Below are 15,471 nucleotides of genomic sequence, written 5' to 3'. Positions count from 1 at the left end.
TTGGATAAGGTATGAGATAGAGGTCCTCTTTCTTTTGGCTACAGATATCAAGTTCTTTCAGCACCATTTTGCTAAATGGACTGTTCTGCCCAAGCTGTGTGGGTTCGACAGGCTAATCAAAAATCGCTTCACCATACATATGAGGGTCTGTTTCTGAACCATCAATTTAGTTCCATTGGTCTATGTGTCTGTCTTTATGCCAGAACCATGCTGTTTTTACAAATAGAGCTAGGTAATATGATTTAAAGTCTGGAGATGAGGGTTTACCTTTCCTTTTAATGATGTTTTTGGCTATTCAGGACCCCTTACCTTTCCAAATAAATTTGATGATCATGTTTTCATTTTTTTTTTTAATGCTGTTGGAATTTTTATAGGGATTGCATTGAATCTGTATATCAATTTGAATAGAATTAACCTCTTAATGATATTTAGTCTTCCAATCCATGAGCATGGACTGTTGTTATAATTACTTAGGCCTTTTTAATTTCTTTTAAAACCAAGTTGCAGTTTTCTGAATACAAGTGCTTTACATCTTTGGTTAAGTTTATTCCTATTTCAGTTTTATCTGTCATATTTTATTTTCACCACTCTTTTGACACTTTTAGATACTTTTATTGATGTAATCTTCATTTCTAGACTCTCTTCCAGGCCTCTCTCTCCTGTCTTTTCTTTTCAGGCTCTAGGACACCCTCTAGTATTTCCTGAAAATCTCTTGCTTAGAAATTCTCTCAGTTTCTGTTTATCTGTGAATATTCTAATCTCGCCCTCATTTTTGAAAGACAGTCTTGCTGGATATAAGATTCTTGACTGGAAGTTTTTCTCTTGCAGTGTCTTACCTATATCAGACCACTGTCTTCTTGCCTCCATGATTTCTGGTGAGAAGTCAGCATTTAACCTTATTGGGTATTCCTTATATGTTATGCATTGCCTTTCTCTTGCTGTTCTGAGAATTCTCTCTTTGTCTTTGGCATTTGACATTCTGATGAGTATGTGTCTTGGACTTGGTCTATCCAGATTTTTTCAGATGGGTGTATGTTGTGCTTCTTGGACATAAATATCTATGTCCTTGAATAGGGTTGGGAAATTTTCTACCATTATTTCTTCAAGTATTCCTTCTGCCCTTTTTCCCTTCTCTTCTCCTTCTGGGACACCCATGACATGTATGTTTGCATGCCTTTTGCCATCATTTAGTCCTCTGAGACCTAGTTCAATTTTTTCCATTCTTCATCTGTTCTTTTGTATTTTCACTTTCAGAGGCCATTTCTTCAAGCTCACCAATCATTTCTTCTGCCTCCTCAAATCTGCTATTATATGATTCCAGTATTTTTTAAATTTCATTGATTGTACCTTTTATTCCCATAAGATCTATTCTTTTTCTATATATGCTTTCAAATTTTTTTAGTGCTCAACCAGTGTCTTCTTTATATCTTTAATATCTTTAGCCATCTCATTGAATTTATTAAGATTTGTTTGAACATCTATGATTAGTTGTCTCAACTCCTTTATGTAATCTGGAGGCTTATCTTGTTCCTTTCACTGGGCCATAGCTTCCTATTTCTTGATGTGGATTGTAATTTTTTCGTTGGTGTCGTGGCATCTGGCTTACTAGAGTATTTATTCTGGGTACAGTTTTTCTGTTTAGTTTAGGGCTTCCTTCCCTTTCTCCCTTGCTGGTTGTACAATAGGAGCCAAGATTGTAATTGGTGATATAGACTGTGGAGGCTCAAGCTGCCCTCATTGTGCCAGGGACCAATGAAGCTTCTCCCAACTTTCTCCTTTGCCAGGGGCAGGGACAGAGTCATAGCTGTGTGGAATAATGTAAGTCGTGCAGGCCTAGACTGTAGTTGCCCAAAGAGACTGATGAAGCTTCACGCCCCCTTCTTCCCTGTCTGGAGTGGGTATGGAGCTGCAGGTGTGGGCAGCAGTCTATGCAGTGCAGGTCCCAGATGACCACAGTTGTCCTAGTAGACTTCCAATTTTCAGTCTGTACCAGCCAAAGTTACCTGCAGTTACCTGGATAGGCCAGTGCAGAGCCCGCCAGCTTCTTCCTTGCCAGAGGTAGGGCTAAAGCCTAGTCTAGGACTGCAGGCTGATCTGGGTGAAAGAAACTGGTTCCTACCATCACTGTGATTTTCAGTCCTGGCTTCCCTTCAGGCTGGGGGTGGAGTCAAAATGGAGGCCACTGGCCTCTTTCCGACTTGGACAGATTCACAACCCAACTGTTCCCAGAGTTATATCTTAGCCAGCCGAGTATACCAATCAGTAGCCAAAATCGGCCAGTCAACCTTCTCCTCCTCCCCTGTTTTTGGGAAATGGAGTTTCCTATTCCAGCCGCAGAATAGCTCCTGGTGTGGCTCATGCCACCATAGTAGGATGATCACCAGCTTCTGCAGCTTGGCCGGTAAGTTCCCAGAGAGGCTGGCTCAGGTTCCCATAGCTTCCTCCTGCTAGAGGTGGCACTGGGACCTAGGCTAGAGCTGCAGTCTAATCTAGATGGAAAGAAGCTGGTCTCTACCAGCACTGTGATTTTCAGTCCACCCCACTTCCCCTTGTGCCAGGTGTGAAGTTAAGATGGTGGTTATCGGCCTCTTTCTAACTTGGACAGGCTCAGATTTTAGCTGTTCTCAGGTTTATGCTTTAGCCCACTGAATTTACTCCTCAGTGGCTGAAGTCGTACCCAACCATCTCTTCCTCCTCCGTTTTGGGGAAGTGGAGCTTTCATTCCAGCCGCAGAACAGCTCCCGAGGCAACTTGTGGCTCCAGTGGAGGATGGGTACCGGCCTCTATGGTGTGGCGCGCTCTACCTACAAATCTTCTCTGCAGATGGGTTATGGTGTGGCGCGCTCTACCTACAAATCTTCTCTGCAGATGGGTAGTCTCCTCCTTTCATTCCTTCAAGGACATTGCAGGATGCTCTTCTCGCCTCCTGGAGCCCAAACATGTGTTTCAGCTAGCATTCCAGAGAGCGTTGGGTATTTACCAACTGCCCTGTAGCAGGAACTGACTCCAGGAACGCCTTACTCTGCCACCATCTTGCTGGTTCCCCCATTGACTTTTGAACCTACTCCTGTCAGGCTTTTGTCCCCAACCATTCTAGTGAGTTGTAGGGTCACTGATGACCTCCCTTATGTTAAATTCAATGGCAGTTCATCTTATTTGATCTGTCAGCAGCTTTTGACATTGGATCACTCCATCTTTGATACACTTTCTTCACCTGACAGCTAGGATACTCTCTCTTTTGCCTACCTTGGTGTTATTTTCTAGATTCTGCTGCTTCCTCTTTTTTTTTCCATTTTTAAAAACAGTTAATTCAATGGTATCATTCATACATGAACATGTATAAAAAATTAGTGTTTAGTAAAACTTGCAAACTTACAAAACAAACATGCATAACATCATACAGGGCTCCCATATATCACCCCACCTGCTGCATTCTTTTGCGGTCTAAGACCTCCAAACTTTGGAGTACCTCCACGCCCAGTCCTTGGACCTCTGCTCTGTTTACATTTTCCAGGTTGTCTCATTCTGTCTCATAATTTGTAAATGCATTTATTATGCAGGTGACTCAAATTTTATCTCTCACTCACCTGAAATCCAGATCCACATGTCCAACTCCTCAACATTTCTAAAAGGCAAACCCCAAATTCCTGATTTTCCCATGAAATTCACTCTTTCCATCTCCACAAACAGCAATTTTCAACTTTCCAATTGCTAAGGTCGAAAATTTATGGTCATCCTTGACACCTCTCTAGTATGGGACATCTAATCCCTCAGCAAACTCTGTTGGCTTCATTCTCAAAATGTGTTCAGAGCACATTTTACCACCTTCACCACTACCAACAGATTCAGCCACCATCATTTGTCTGGATTGTTCCAACTGTTCTTTGACCCTTGTCTCCCGGAGTCTGTTCTCTATAGAACAACAAGCAATTCTTTAAAATGTAAATCAACGATAACACTCTTCTGCCCACAGCTCTCCAGCGCTTCTTAAATGTGGGGAAAGCCTAAATTCCTATTTGTGAGGCTGTCTCTCCAGCACGGTTGGAAGGCTACTGTCCAGCCAGTTGCTTCTCTTTCCCAGTCTGCTTGCACAAAGTTGCCTCCATGAACTGGGGCTGCTTCTGCCTTCAAGGCCCGATAGCTTAAATAATCTGTTAGCTAATTCTCTGACCTCATCTCTTTCTTCTTTTGTCTTTCTTGTCTAGCCCCACTGGCCTTGCTGTTGCTCAAAGATACTATCTACCTCGAGTCCTAATCTTTGAACTTGCTTCTCTCTGCCCAGACCACTTTCTCGCAGGTATCTACATGAACTGCTTTTTTTTTTTCTTCCAGATTTCTTCTGAAATGTCACCTTGTCAGTGAGGGCTTTCCTCTTTACTGACGTGCCTTCTTTCAAATAATACCCTCCCACTTTCATTACTATCTCCCATAATGTGCTTTATTTTTCTCCATACAGCTTATTCTAGCTTCTGTCATACTACTATTCTACTTGTTTATTCTCTCTCCACTGAAAGATGTTAGAAAGAAATCTTTTTCTTCTGAAAGAAAATAAGGCTCACCCGATTGTGGAGAAGAAAAGAATTTATTCTCAATCTTGCAAGAAGAGGCGCACAACCAGAAAACATGGCTGGCGCGCCGAACAAAGAAAAATGACACAATTTATACCCCTAAGCCTAGCACGCAAGCCCTTCCTCTGTTTCTCCATAGATTGGATACTTCAGAAGTTACAACCTATCTGAGAAGATATAACTTTCCCCTGCAAAAGTTTGTGATTAACTGCTTCCCTCATCACATTCCAACCATTTTTGTTTTTACCTGCTCCCCTTTGCCAAATAAGGAATGGAATGTGGTGCTGAATTGGTATTGGCTTAGCTTTTTCTTGGGCATCTTCCTTTTTTTTTTTTTTTACTCCCTGTAGGACTGGCTTAAGCTGGTTTCCTTTGTTGCTCTTTAACCCAGGAGTGGGAGACTGAGGCAGTAGGCTGCCAGGTTACATTCCTTTATGTGAAAACTAAACTAATCTTTGTTTCTTACAAAGATAAGCTTTGTGAGGTTAGGGACTTTGTTTTGTGCAATGCTATATCTCCAGAGTCTAGAATAGTCCAGATATAAAACAGTTTGTCCAAAATATTTATTGAATAAATGAATGCAGCACAGCTTCCGCACCACCGTTAACTGTCCAACTAGAAATTTCCCTGCTGTTTCCCTGCCCTCTCCCCTCAGGCTAGTAAGCCGTCCCTCTGGGCTCCTGTAGTTTATTGTGCCTACCTCTGTCACACACTGCCTTTCCTGCTCTTTAGCAGGTGCACATTTACTAGACCCATTAGATCTCTTTAGGAACCCTTGTTTTCTGTGTATCTCTTAGTGGTTAATATGAGAATAAGTGAACGGTAATCTTGGTTACTTTATGTTCTTCAGTGGCATTTTGTACATAATGAACTTTAGCTGTGTTTTGGTTTGAGGGCATTGCAAATCACATATCTTCTGAGCAGACCAGATTATTACTCAGTGATTATTAATCATTCAGCATTGTTTTGTTTTGTTTTTTTGAGTACCAACTCTGCCAGAAACTGTACCGTGCCCTGGAAATATAATGGAGAAAGACTGTTTTGGTTCCTGACCTTGTCAGCCTAATGGGGGAGACAGAATAGAAACAGAATGTCTACAATACAGTATAGTATGATTGTGTGATAACACCATGATAGGGAAGTACACAGTACTATGGGAGAACATGGCAGACACCTGACCTAGTTTAAGGGAATCTAGGGAAGCTTTCCTGCAGCTTTATAGGCAGAGATCTGAAGAATGAGTAATCCCCAAGAGAATGAGTGTGGTGATATGCTATGTGTGTTGGGGTGAGGAGTGGGGGAAGGAAACCCATGGAGGGAGAGGGAATTATGAAAGGCACTATGGTAAGAGAGCAAGTTAATGGGTAGTACGGATGGGAGAATGGGGAGGAGTTTGGGGACATGAAAAGGCTAAATTTGATTAGACAGAAGAATGCCTGGATCCTAAAGGGCATTAGTAGGCCAGGTAAAAGACCTTGAATTTTATCTAAAAGTAATAGGAAGTCTGATATTCAAATGTGATCACTCACTCCATGATCACACCCATTCCTTCCTCCTCTTTTTTTTTTTTTTTTAATAAAGGGTATTTATTTGGGATAGGAGCTTACCAACACCAGGCCATAAAGCATAAGTTACTTCCCTTACCAAAGTCTATTTCCATGTGTTGGAGCAAGATGGCTGCTGATGTCTGCAAGGGTTCAGGCTTCCTTGGGTTCCTCCCTTCCTCAGGCTTCTTTTTCCTGGGCTCAGGGTTCCTCTCTTTCTGGGGCTTGCCTCTGTTTCCTCTGTGAGCTTACTTCCCGGGGCTCCAACTTAAGGCTTTGGAATCAAACTCCAACATCAAAACTCCAACCTTAAAAAAACCTTTCTTTCCTCCTTTGACTTTCACCTTTTACTATCTGAAATTACACTATTTATAAGCTTTTAGTTTGTATCTCCTTCTGGATTGTAAGCTCCAAGAAGCCAGGGACTATTTACTTTTTGCACAATCCCTTGCTATGAAACAATGTCTGGCATTTAGTAGGCACTTAATAAATACTGGTTGAATGAATGAACGAACAAATTGATTACTTATTTGGGAATACTGCTGTTCTATTTACAGATTATTACCTTGTTGCAAAACTGTATGTTTATTATTGACTTTTTGTAATCCAGTTTATCATAAAGATAAATTTGGCCTTTCTTTAAACTTTGAAATTATTTTGGTTTCTTCCCTCCATTAAATGGCCTCTAGGCAGTATTTACAGGCCACCTATGTTATTTCAGATAACCAGATATCAATTATATTACCAAACATTGTAAAATTAATTTAGATGGGTATTCATCACAGCATTATTTATCATAGTGAAAATGTCTAACAGTGGGGGAATTTTTAAATATATTATGGTATACCATACCATGAAATAGTAGGCAATCAATAGAAGTCATGTTTTTGAAAAATATTTAACAACAGGGAAATGTGGTTGTAGTATTAAGTGCAAAAAATTAGGAAACAGAACTGAATATAGATTTTGATCTCAGTTTTTATAAAGATTGGAAGGAAATATACCAAAATATTAATAGTGATTATCTTTGGGTTATAGGATTCTGGATGTTTTTAGGTTTTTATCATAGTTTTCTTTGGATTTTATTTTCCACATTTTATGCCATGAGTATATACTGATTATACATGAGTAATCAGGGGGCTAAGTTAAAATGTTTCTGTTTGTTGTTACGTATAGATCTGAAGAACCAACTTCTCCAGTCAATTCCTCTTGACAATTCTTAAACAATTCTACTTAAAAAGAGCAGCATAATGTAGTTGCTTCAAGACTGTATTCAGAAGTACTGTTTAACATCACTAGTGGATAGATTTTAGCAGTAGTCCTTTAGCAGAAGTTTATCAACATAACATGTTAATTATTATAGCTACTGTGAGTTACTGTAATTGGGCCAAATAGGCACTGGGGTGGAGAAGTATTTCACCTGTTTGTGTCATCAAGAGGCTTAGAAATGAATTTTCCTACATGAAACAAATAAAATACTTAACCTTCTATTAGAAAGTATTATGTTAAACATAAATCCTCCAGTTTTAGAATACACCTGGGAGAATCTGTGCTTAATTAGTAAAACAAGAGCTCTCTATTTATTGGGAATAGTATTTGGTATTTCTATCTCAGAGATATAGCATATGACAGTTGAATAGTACAGACCGGAGTTCTTAACAAGGGGTGTGTGAGCCCGATTTGAAATAAAAAAAAAAACATTTTTCTTGCAGGGACGTGTTAGTGTGGGTGTGATATATTTATTAAATAATACACAGTATAGTGTGGACTTAGTAAGGGGTCCATGGTCTTCACCTGACTGGCGAAGAGGTCCATAGAACAAAAAAGGTTAAAAACCTTTTATTTTTAAAAAAAATTAATTTATTTTTGTTAGAGAATTTGTGGTTTACAGGATACCATATACCACTCTAATTTGTTTTTTAGATTTATTTTTATTTATTCCTCTCCCGGCCCCCCTGCGCCCCCTCCTGTTGTCTGCTCTCTGTGTCCATTTGCTCTGTTTCCTTCTGCATCCACTTGCATTAGCAGGCAGCACTGGGAAACTGCATCTCTTTTTTATTGTGTCATCTTGCTGCATCAGCTCTCCATGTGTGTGGCGCCACTCCTGAGCAGGCTGCACTTTTTTCATGTGGGGCGTCTCTCCTTGCGGGGCGCACACCTTGCGCATGGGACACCCCATGCAGGGATGCCCCTGTGTGGTACAGCACTCCTTGCATGTGGCAGCGCTGCGCATGGGCCAGCTTACCACATGGATCAGGAGGCCCTAGGGATCGAACCCTGGACCCTCCATATGGTAGACAGACACTCTATCAGTTGAGCCACATCTGCTTTCTGCCCTCTATTATTAATATCTCGTCTTGGTGTGGTACATTTGTTACAATTGATAAAAGCACATTTTTATAATTATGCTATTAACTATAGTCCATGGTTTAACTTAGAGTTCACTGTTTGTGACCACAGACCTTTTAGTTCATAGATTGCAATATTTATCTCAGAGCTTCACAGAACATTTATTTTCTGAAACTTATATTTTAGACCAATATTTGACTTAATTTTTTAAAGCTTTAGATTAATTGATTCTTTTTTTTTTTAATTTCAGGTTTATCAAAATAACTACTTTGTTGCAAAAGCAGGTCAAGACAGAACTTGTCTCTGGTAAACAAGTGTGCAGATTGTGACATATGTCAGTGCAAGAAATAAAGAAACATGCAGTTCTCCCTCCCATCATTAGTAGAAGTGACCAGGAATTTTTGGAAAGTATTCAAAGATACATAATTACAGAAACTGAAAGAGTGGGCTGTAATGAGGAAGGACCTGCTGATGAATATTACATCATATACCGAAATGTTTTTGATAAGGTATCATAATGCTCTTAAGACAATGGCATTTTCATGTGGTTGGAAATGGTATATCTTTACAACTAGTGTTCCTGCCTTAGTAATATGAATGCTTGTTTGACCACATACTATTTGTCAATTTTGATAAGTTCATTGCATTTGTCAGGAAAGGATGAATGGGGAAAAGGCATTGCCAGGTTTATATCACTAGATTGTTAATGAGTATTTCAATTATTTCGGCTTAAGGCCAGGCTATCAGTCTTTGAACAATAACCTAGTTGTGTACTTTGACATCATTTTGACCTCACATCTGAAGGTATCATCTGCTCTGTTAGGAATTGGGCTCTGAGCAGGAACTTGTATTAGTTCTTATTGTTTTTGGTTTGTGTTAAAAAGTCATGGTTTAGATTTGACCCTTGTAGATAAAAGAAGTGAATAGGCAGGATAAACAAAGGATGAGACTGGACTCAACTTGGCAATATGAAGATGAGATTAGAAAATGTTATGGCTTTATAGAACTTATTTGATAATGCTCATCAAGGTTTTAGAAATACCTATTTTTCCTTATAAACAATAACGGTTTACCAGTATATCCTAATTTTTACCAGTTTTTTTAAAAAAACCCTTTGAAGATACCCTAATAGTAAAATAAGTGAAATCAATATCTTTTCCTCTTTGCTTAGAGAAAATAGTTACTTAAGACCAGTGGTCTCTGAGTAAAACAGCTACAGGCAAAATAAGAATTCAGTCTTTCGTTTAATTTTTGAACATGAGTTGTATGAATTTTATTTCTCTTAAAAAATATACTGCTTCACTCTAAGCAAAAGTGAGCACAAAGGTGTGATATGTGCTTGCCAATGGAATTTTAAAAATTGAGACATATCTATAAGTATATAAAATAGAGGAACAGTCTTTTTTCCTTACGTTTCATCCAGAAAATTTGTCTTTTAGAGTTGGTACATTGGCAGGTTAGTTTTATTTCATACATTGTTGTTATGATGAATGATATTGCTTCTTGATATGTTAGTAACTAATGAATATATTAGATAAATGTTTAAATCAAGACAATGCCTTGAATAATAGTTTTCCAGGGCTGTTATGACAAATATCACAGGCTGGTTGGCTTACACAACAGGAATTTATGTTTTACAGTTTTGGAGGCTGAAAGTACAAATTAATTGTATCAGCAGGCCATGCTTTCTCAAAAGTCTGTAGCATTCTGGTGGTGGCTTATATCAGTCTGCCTCCATCACATGGTGATATGTCTCCATTGATCTCTCTTCCTGTGGCTTCTGCTTCTCTTGCTCAGCCATCTGTCTCTGTCTAGACCTTATAAGGACTCTAGTCATATTGGATTAAGCCTACCCTGATTTAGTTTGGCCCCATGTTAATAGGATCTTCGAAGATTCTATTTACAAATGAGTCTACACAGAACTGGGTAAGGGAGAATTTGGGAGAGAAGGGATGAGGACTTAAAGGTCCCAGTTACAGATGAGTTCATGCCCATAGACCAGGGGTTAGGACTTGAACGTGTCTTTGTGGGAGACATGATGCTATCTACCACAAACAGGTTCTGTAAATATCAAGAATCTTGCTGACAGTCTACCTGCAGCAAAGGAAAGTTATAACTGTGACATGTTTATCTTTGCATATCCAAATGCTGACACTTGTCAGAATTTTTATTACATTAAGAGGAGTCTGATTTAAATGAGTATAATTATAGTGAAGTCATTTTAGGGATGGTGTTGGTAAATTTAATTCTTACAGAAAAGACATGGAATTAAACAAAAAATATCTACATGTTTCTTTTCTCCCATTTCCCAAGACTTGCTTGTATCAAATAATCCTATTCTTGAGGACTAAGAAGGAATCCAAAGTAGAAATCATGTTACTTAGAAAAACTTTGCTATTAGTTTCCCAATAACAGGTAATCTCCCTTTTCCGTTTTTATGTTATTCCAGCACATTTGATTGTTAATAAAATATTAGTGAGTGCCTTGTCTGATTTCCCTTTCTACTTGGAAGGATCTGGTTGGGCAGAAGATGAAAGTATCAATTTGCATCTCTGGGTACTTGAAACCAAAGGACAAACACCAAATTTATTTATTTATTTTTAAATAGGGGGTTTTACCTTGAGAACCATGCCTGATTCATAGCATGGAAGGCCTCAGACTCATATACCAAGATAGAACGAGCCAAGGACTTAGTGAGCTATAAAAACCAAATCTAGAAAGAATCACCTTCTATATTATAAATTATGGAGGCAGCTGGAGTCAGAAAGTGGCTGGCCTTTTCAGTTCCTGGTAACAAGTTGTACAAATAGTCTAGATCCATGTATTGGAGTTGAGGTGGAATGGATACTGTCCCTCTTCTCCTTCAGGCTCCTAGTAAATATAAGACAATAAGGAATGGGGGGGATTGTAAAATGAAGATGCAACCCCAGTCTAAAGCTCCAGTTCATTATTGCTATTAAGGAATGAGGGTTCCAGAATGGTAGATTTTTCAGAGTTTTTGAGAACAAAATGTTTTCTTTGTTCAAGCAAAACTGTTGTATTCTACCTGTAGTATGCCAGTTTTCAGCCTCTACTTTAATACATTTTCTGTGCATTCTTAAAGATTCCCATGAGTGTTCTTCTGTAATCTGCTGCTTCTAGCAAACAGACATGGGAGCTGATCATGGTGTCCCAACAAGTTTATTATCTACTCACTAATATATCTTAGTTGTGTGTAATTGTTAGAACCCATCCCTGGGATGTGTGGAGTGGAGGGTGGACAGGAGCAGTAGAATGTTGAGTTTGGAAGACCACAAGATTTATGACTTCCTTTTTTTTTAAAGGTTCTCAAATGGCAGTAATCCTGATTTGGGTGGATAGGTAGTTTGAAAATGTCGAAAAGACAACCAATATCTCCTACTCAGTATCCTCTCCTGGTACTTGACACTGTTCAGTAATCTTTTTTTTTTTTTTTCTTTTTCTTTTTGTCTCTTTAAATTAGAGCAGTTGTAGGTTTATAGAAAAGTTATGCAGAAAGGACAGAGTCCATATATTCCCCCCAAGTTTTCCCTATTATTAACATTTTGCATTAATGTGGTACCTTTGTTACATTGATAAACTGATATTATTATAATTATATTATTAACTATAGTTCATAGTTTACATTAGGGTTTACTTTTTGTATTATACAGTTCTATGGGTTGTTTGTTTTTTTCATTTTTATTCTACTATCATATGTAAAACAAAATTTTCCATTTTAACCACTTTCAAATATGCAATTCAGTGGTGTTAATTACATTTACAATGTTATGCTACTGTCACCACTATCCATTGATAATATTCTAATACCATTTCTTGGTAGACCAGAAGTTTTCTTTGATAACTTTTCTTAGATATTTTAAGGGCTAATACAAAACCATGGGGCATACCAGGAAGGCTAGTGTGGTGGCTTGAAGCTGTATGAACCCCAGAAAAACATGTCCTTAAGTTTAATCCATTTCTGTGGGTGTGGACCCATTGTAAGTAGGACCTTTTGAAGATGCTACTTCAGTTAAGGTGTGACCCGCCTCATTCAAGATGGGTCTTAATCCTTTTACTGGAGTTCTTTTTATAAGGAATGAAGGGAAATGGATGTGGCTTAGGCAACTGGGCTCCTGCCTACCACATGGGAGGTCGCTGGTTTGGATACAAGTGCCTCCTAAAGAAAACACTGAGCTGGCATGATGTGCAGGCATGGCAAGCTGACAGAACAAGAGACACAAGAAGAAAAAAACATAATGGGAGACAGAACAAAGCAGGGAGCAGAGGTTCCCATTCCTTTTTAAAGAAAGACAGTGAGCTGTTGCAATGGGCAGGCACGGCAAGCTGATGCAACAAGGTAATGCAAAAAGAGACATGGGGAGAAAAAAACAGAATGAGAGACACAACAAAGCAGGGAGCAGAGGTGGCTCAAGCAATTAGACACCTCCCTCCCAAATCAGAGGTCCCAAGTTCCGGTCCAGGTGCCTCCTAAAGAAACAAGGAAGATGAACAGACTCAGTAAAGTGAAAAACAACAAGGGGGTGGGGAAAAATTAAAACAACAACAACAACAACAAAATGGAGTGAATACAGAGAGAGAGAGATAGGAAAGCCACAGAAGCAAGAAGCTGAAAGCAATGAATCCCGGAAAAGAAGGGAGAGACCAGCAGACACTGCCGTGTGCCTTGTCGTATGGAAGAGGAGCCCAGGATCTCTTGTAGCCAGTCTTCAGGAAGAAAGCATCACCTTGTTGATGCCTTGCTTTAGACGTTTTCATGGCCTCAAACTGTAAGCTAATGAATTCCCATTGTTTAAGCCAACTCATTTCATAATATATGCTTTAAACAACCTAGGAAACTAAGGCAGCTGGTGATATAGCAGGGCAGAAAGCATAATTATAGTTTACAGGGCAAATTATGGCTTTATCACATCTATTCCTTATACACATTGATCCCTTTTGAAATCGCATCAACTGAGAAGAATTTGGAAACCATACGTTATTTATATTTATAACTTTTTTGGTTTTTAAAAAAAATATTTAAAAATATTTCTTTGCTTTGCATGAATAATGCTGGTGTAAGATTAACAAATAATAAACCAGGAAAGAAGAATATGCAATGCAGTCAGTTGCTTTTTATCTCTCGTCCTAGTTCCCCTTTCTTTCTCTTCAGGCACCCACTTTATCTAGTTTCTTCTATTATTTTTCCAGAGATATTCTATGTTAAAACACCACTGGAAACCATGAATATATAGTAGTAAGTTGGTTTTCTACAGTTGTACTTGGCTTGGAAATAGAAATGCAATTTAGGAATTGAAGGTATTGAACAACCTATAGGAGCTAATAGGTTAATAAAGCAGAGAAGTGAAGGTAGTTTAGGATTATAAGGTCTGAATCAGTTTGGAGACTAGTTTGGAGGGGCTAAGGGAAGGTATATAATTATGTTTAAAAGAACCAGAATTGGGAAAATTAGATGTGTGTTGGTTTTAGCTAACATCATATAATGTATGTGTTCATACCAAGGTAGAGCAAAAATAGTCTTTTTTTTTTCCTTTCTTAAGCTCACAGTATCTACCATAATGATCCACAAAGAGCACCAATAAATATTGTTTTTATTTCCCAGTCATATTTGAACTTGTTGAATGCATGCTCAAATTTGTAAAATTTTTAGACTTCTAAGTGCTAATCATATTTTATTTTTAAGTAATCTATAATGCTGTTTGCAAGGCTTTAAAAAATATGTATTTGTATTACAGAAGTTGTGAATTTACAAAACAGTTATGCACATGTGTCGAGTTCCTATACAACACCCCTTCACCAACTCATCACATCTTGGTGGAACATTTGTTACAGATTATGAGATAATATCTTCAGACTATTATCACTAACTATGGTCCCTAGCATACATTTGGCATAATTTTTCATACCCACCTATTACCACAGTACATCTTTGGCTTTGATGCAAGAATATTACCATATTGTTGATTACATTACATAGATTACATTAATTTATTCTTCCTGTGTTTCTCCACATTCCCACCACCCTGCAATAGTGATGTACATCTGTTCTAGTTCACAGAAGGACATTCTTATTTGTAAGGCTTTTGATCCATAGTCTTCTTAAAAAAAACCAGTACCATATGCAGAAAAATCATATTTCAGGTAATAGAATATGTCACCGTATACAAATCCATTCTTACTTCAATCAAAAAAGAATATGATACCTTTATTGAAACAATAAAGAAGGGCCGAAGAAGTGCATTTTATCTTCATGGAAAGCTTAAAATGTTGACAGCAGAGCCCACAGCATTGGTATATCACAAGAAAAGAACATTGCAACTTGAAGCAAAGTAAGTATGTTAGTAAGAAGTCCAAAAGATCATAATTGTTACTCAATTATATTAACTAGCTATTATACTATAACAAGTGGTTTTCAGTATTTTTGAATTTCATTTTTATTTTCAAGCCATTTTTTATATTACCCTTGTCTATCAACTTGAAATTACTATATTTTTTTACTTATTTCAAGTAAAAATATGAATTTTGCTTTTGAGAATTTTGTAATATTCATAGGATATTTGGAGGCACATTGGAGTATTATAAAATGAGGGATACAGATAATTGCTCCAGGTAATTTCTTACATGGAAGATTGATAGTACAATTTTGTGATGACTGTCTGAATTAGATCACTTAATTCTGGGATGTACTAAGATAAGTAACCTACAAGAAGAAGATAAAATGTTCTCTTTTTTTGGTATTCTCATATTTTTTTCAGTATTTGGTAAACAATGGGTAAATTAATTTTTTAGGTAATCTCAAAAAGATTATGCAAAGTTTGACATATTCCTGGTAATATGAATGGCTAGATATTGAAATATTCTCTCATATTAAGGAAAAATGCTACATAAAATATATTTTTTTAAATCTTTTCAAAAGCATCAGAAAACTGATAAGACAGTGACAAATTATCAAGGCAAAATTAATAGAAGACAAAAATACAAGTAGACCACAA

At 37.8% G+C, this 15,471-nt stretch overlaps 1 protein-coding gene across 3 annotated transcripts in view; it reads left to right on the top strand.

Moving 5' to 3' along the window:
- Positions 1-15,471, top strand: part of CLHC1 (clathrin heavy chain linker domain containing 1) — a 67,864-nt gene that overhangs the window by 2,713 nt on the left and 49,680 nt on the right. For 2 of the 3 annotated variants that reach the window (XM_058278577.2, XM_058278576.2), the window contains exons 2-3: positions 8,712-8,970; positions 14,621-14,808. In XM_058278577.2, the coding sequence (XP_058134560.1) occupies positions 8,794-8,970; positions 14,621-14,808 (365 nt within the window). In that variant the 5' untranslated portion in view covers positions 8,712-8,793. The remainder of the gene's footprint in view (positions 1-8,711; positions 8,971-14,620; positions 14,809-15,471) is intronic. The other variant, XM_058278579.1, reaches the window with a different exon arrangement.

Source organism: Dasypus novemcinctus, chromosome 17 (genome assembly GCF_030445035.2).
Source record: "Dasypus novemcinctus isolate mDasNov1 chromosome 17, mDasNov1.1.hap2, whole genome shotgun sequence".
NCBI lineage: Eukaryota > Metazoa > Chordata > Mammalia > Cingulata > Dasypodidae > Dasypus > Dasypus novemcinctus.
This window is presented reverse-complemented; position numbering and strand designations above follow the sequence as displayed.